The sequence below is a fragment of the Lynx rufus genome, unplaced genomic scaffold, assembly GCF_022079265.1.
Source record: "Lynx rufus isolate CCGP_SWC_20201006 ecotype Redwood Valley unplaced genomic scaffold, mLynRuf1.p SCAF_11, whole genome shotgun sequence".
NCBI lineage: Eukaryota > Metazoa > Chordata > Mammalia > Carnivora > Felidae > Lynx > Lynx rufus.
The window spans coordinates 34,530,488-34,534,605 of NW_025814825.1; the positions used below are offsets into that span (position 1 = coordinate 34,530,488).

The 4,118-nt window shown below is 53.2% G+C and overlaps 1 protein-coding gene across 1 annotated transcript; it reads left to right on the forward strand.

Moving 5' to 3' along the window:
• Positions 1-293: 293 nt before the first annotated feature.
• On the forward strand, positions 294-3,702 carry LOC124506693 (cytochrome P450 26A1). Its single transcript, XM_047072647.1, has 7 exons — positions 294-482; positions 665-889; positions 1,123-1,413; positions 1,525-1,689; positions 2,195-2,329; positions 2,916-3,068; positions 3,319-3,702. The coding sequence occupies exons 1-7, from the start codon at positions 294-296 to the stop codon at positions 3,658-3,660; spliced, it is 1,500 nt and encodes a 499-aa protein (XP_046928603.1). The 3' UTR covers positions 3,661-3,702.
• The last annotated feature ends 416 nt before the right edge of the window (positions 3,703-4,118 follow it).

Below are 4,118 nucleotides of genomic sequence, written 5' to 3' on the forward strand. Positions count from 1 at the left end.
TAAGGGGGAGGCAGGCTTCTCTCTAGCCTCGCACCCCAGGAGGCGCGTTCCGAGGGAAGCAGCCACCGTGCCGCCTCTGCCTCGGCGTGGAACAAACGGTTAAAGATTTTGGGCAGCGCCTCGCGGGGGGAGGAGCCAGGGGCCCAATCCGCAATTAAAGATGAACTTTGGGTGAACTAATTGTCTGACCAAGGTAACGTGGGCAGCAACCTGGGCCGCCTATAAAGCGGGCGCGCGGCGGGGTTCGGAGCGCTGGCGACGGCGGCAGGTGGCGCGGGAGGCCGCGGCGCGCCATGGGGCTCCCGGCGCTGCTGGCCAGTGCGCTCTGCACCTTCGTGCTACCGCTGCTGCTCTTCCTGGCCGCGATCAAGCTCTGGGACCTGTACTGCGTGAGCAGCCGCGACCGCAGCTGCGCGCTCCCTTTGCCCCCCGGAACTATGGGCTTCCCCTTCTTTGGGGAAACACTGCAGATGGTGCTACAGGTAAGGGAGCTTGGGCGGGACAGGACGATTCTCAGGAGCCCGACTGGGCTCAGGGCTTCCAGAAGCCAGGGTAGGCGTCCCTTTGAGGGAGGTGACTATGGCTAGGATCCGGGCTAGCCGGAGGCGCGGCGCTCCCCGGCGCCCCCTCACGCCTGTCTCTCTCCTCCGCCCTCCTCTCCCAGCGAAGGAAGTTCCTGCAGATGAAGCGCAGGAAATACGGCTTCATCTACAAGACGCATCTGTTCGGGCGGCCCACAGTGCGGGTGATGGGCGCCGACAACGTGCGGCGCATCTTGCTCGGGGAGCACCGGTTGGTGTCGGTTCACTGGCCCGCGTCGGTGCGCACCATCCTGGGCTCCGGCTGCCTCTCCAACCTGCACGACTCCTCGCACAAGCAGCGCAAGAAGGTGAGGGCGGCGGTGCCCGGACAGGGAGGGGGACCCTGTCCCCTGGAGGGGTTCTAGGAGATAAATGCCGGGCGAGCGCTAGCTGCACGAGATGTCTGTTGGGACCCGTTCAAGCCCAGTTTAGCTCTATCAGCCGAGAAGTGCCTTGGGTCTGGCAGGGGTGAGGGGGGCTGGAAGGGGATCCCGGAAGGCGAGGGGGGCGGTTTTAACACTTTCCCTCTTTTGGAGCTCAGGTGATTATGCGGGCCTTCAGCCGCGAGGCGCTCCAGTACTACGTGCCGGTGATCGCGGAAGAAGTGAGCACTTGCCTGGAGCAATGGCTGAGCTGCGGCGAGCGCGGCCTCCTGGTCTACCCCCAGGTGAAGCGCCTCATGTTCCGCATCGCCATGCGCATCCTGCTGGGCTGTGAGCCCCGACTGGCGAACGGCGGGGACGCGGAGCAGCAGCTGGTGGAGGCCTTCGAGGAAATGACCCGCAATCTCTTCTCGTTGCCCATCGACGTGCCCTTCAGTGGGCTGTACCGGGTAAAAGAGCTTGTAGCGTGAGGAGCTAGGGGCGCGAGGACGCGGGGACGCGGGGACGCGGGGACGCGGGGGCTCGGCGTCAGCTCACTGCGGTGCGCTCTCTGCGCTCAGGGCATGAAGGCGCGCAACCTCATCCACGCGCGCATAGAGGAGAACATTCGCGCCAAGATCTGCGGGCTGCGGGCGGCGGAGGCGGAGGCGGGCGGTGGCTGCAAAGATGCGCTGCAGCTGTTGATCGAGCACTCGTGGGAGAGGGGAGAGAGGCTGGACATGCAGGTGAGTGGCAATTCCAGGAAGAGGCACTGCGGAATTTGGTCCTCTGGCTTTCCAAGGGCGGTACCTGGGGTCCCCAAAGCTGACGCCCAGACTCCACAGTGAGCAGACCGCCCAGACCCCAGGGATGGGACCCAGAAGGTTGAGACACCGGGTCCGGAGAGCTGTGGGAGAGGATGCAGCGGAACAGGGAGCGTGCCCTAGTCCTACCAGGCTTTCCGGGGAACGTTGGAATTTGCAAAATATAAATAAAGAATGTTGGGCGATTTTAATACAACCAAGGCTTTCATTCAAGAATTCCCAGCGTAGTGGGATTTTACTGGCCTCCCTGCTCTAGCTGAACGAAAGGGACTATGCATTATGTTTAAAAATGTAGCCTTCCTTGGCTTTCTATCAGCAAACTTTTAGCTCGGCTCATCTTTCCAGAACCTTCAGTTGGGTTCTAAGTGATTGCTGTCTAAAATTGCATGCAAACTTGTAAAAAACGTTTGAATTATTCCATCCTTAGGCACTAAAGCAATCTTCAACCGAACTCCTCTTTGGAGGACATGAAACCACAGCTAGTGCAGCCACGTCTCTGATTACTTACTTGGGGCTCTACCCCCACGTTCTCCAGAAGGTTCGAGAGGAGCTCAAGAGTAAGGTAGGGGGACACTGGCCTTGAAATTAGCTTGAGAAATTCTGCTGTCCCCTAGCCATCTTGCCAATATGTAAGTGTGCTGACTTCTCTGCGTATTTTGAAAGCGCGGGGCCAAGGGGTGGGTGGGCTGGTGACGAAAGAGAATTAGCTTTGTGAATAAAAAGGAAGGAATTGTGAGCTGTGATCCCACTCAGGCAGGGTTTGATCCTTGTATTCCTACGCGTTCTCCACTTTTTGCAGTGCATTGGAGATTTTCAGTTGGATTCCACTTTCTCGAATTTGTATTTCAAGGGCATGAATGGGGACTCCTAGGTGGTGGTGACAGTGGTGGTGGTGATGGGGGCGGGGGAGAAGCTTGGTGGTTCTAAGTGGGGAGCAGCCTTCTCTTGGAATTGTAAATAGATAGTGGATTTGGGCCAAGGGGTGGAGGCAAATGGTCATTAGCTGCTCACAGTTTCCCCCTCAGGGGGAAAACTCCCAACATGGGGCCCTTTGGGTCTGGCCGCCACTTAAGCCCTGTTTACGTCTGCTGGGCTGATTTTACTGGAGCACAAAATAACCGTTCACCTCTGTATGACTGTTTTGATAGGGTTTACTTTGCAAAAGCAATCAAGACAACAAGTTGGACATGGAAATTTTGGGACAGCTTAAATACATTGGGTGTGTTATTAAAGAGACCCTTCGACTGAATCCCCCAGTTCCAGGAGGGTTTCGGGTCGCTCTTAAGACTTTTGAATTAAATGTAAGTTAATTTGTTGTGGTTTTGAATCTCCCCTTGCTTCCCTGTGCATTGGTTTCAATTTCTTATGCTTTTGATGTCATCATCCTGCCCCCTGTGCGCACGTGTTTCCACCATCAAAATGTCTGCCCTGTCTCTCTCCACACATCCCTTTTTTTCAACTCATAATTGGTCCGGTTATCAGTGATAACTTTTTGTTGTTGAAAGTTAGATTCCAGTTTGTCAGCCCTTGGGACTTCGTAATCTTTTGCAGGGATACCAGATTCCCAAGGGCTGGAATGTTATCTACAGTATCTGTGATACTCACGATGTGGCAGATATCTTCACCAACAAGGAGGAATTTAATCCTGACCGATTTATGCTGCCTCACCCAGAGGATGCGTCCAGGTTCAGCTTCATTCCATTTGGAGGCGGCCTGAGGAGCTGCGTAGGGAAAGAGTTTGCAAAAATTCTTCTCAAAATATTTACAGTGGAGCTGGCCAGGCATTGTGACTGGCGGCTTCTAAATGGACCTCCTACAATGAAAACTAGTCCCACCGTGTACCCTGTGGATGATCTCCCTGCAAGGTTCACCCGTTTCCAGGGGGAAACCTGATGGGTGTGAATGCCCAGCCTTCAGACTTATTTGAAGTGCACATGAGGTTTTACATAGTGTCATGTTGATTTTATTATATTTAATTTCTAAATGTATATTATAATATTTATGTGTCTCTACTACAGTACCACAGTCTTTAAATATTAAAATAATGAATTTGGATAGTTTCCAAATAAAGTAAAATCTGAAGGTGCTTGTCTTGCATTTAAGATTCCTGTGGGGGGAAAGCTCACTGGTTTTATATTTGTATATTTAGCCAGATTTCTAAGCATCTACCTGCATGGCTTTATTTGTTATCTGCGCATATCTATTTTCTGTGAGGAAGAAACTTTAGCTGCTTTTTCTCTTCACAGTTATCAGAAAAATACAAATGTGAGTGTGAGTTAGTCCAACATTTGTAAATGTTTCTATGGTTTAGATTCCCTATTTGGAAAATCTATCAAAGTTAATTTTAGATT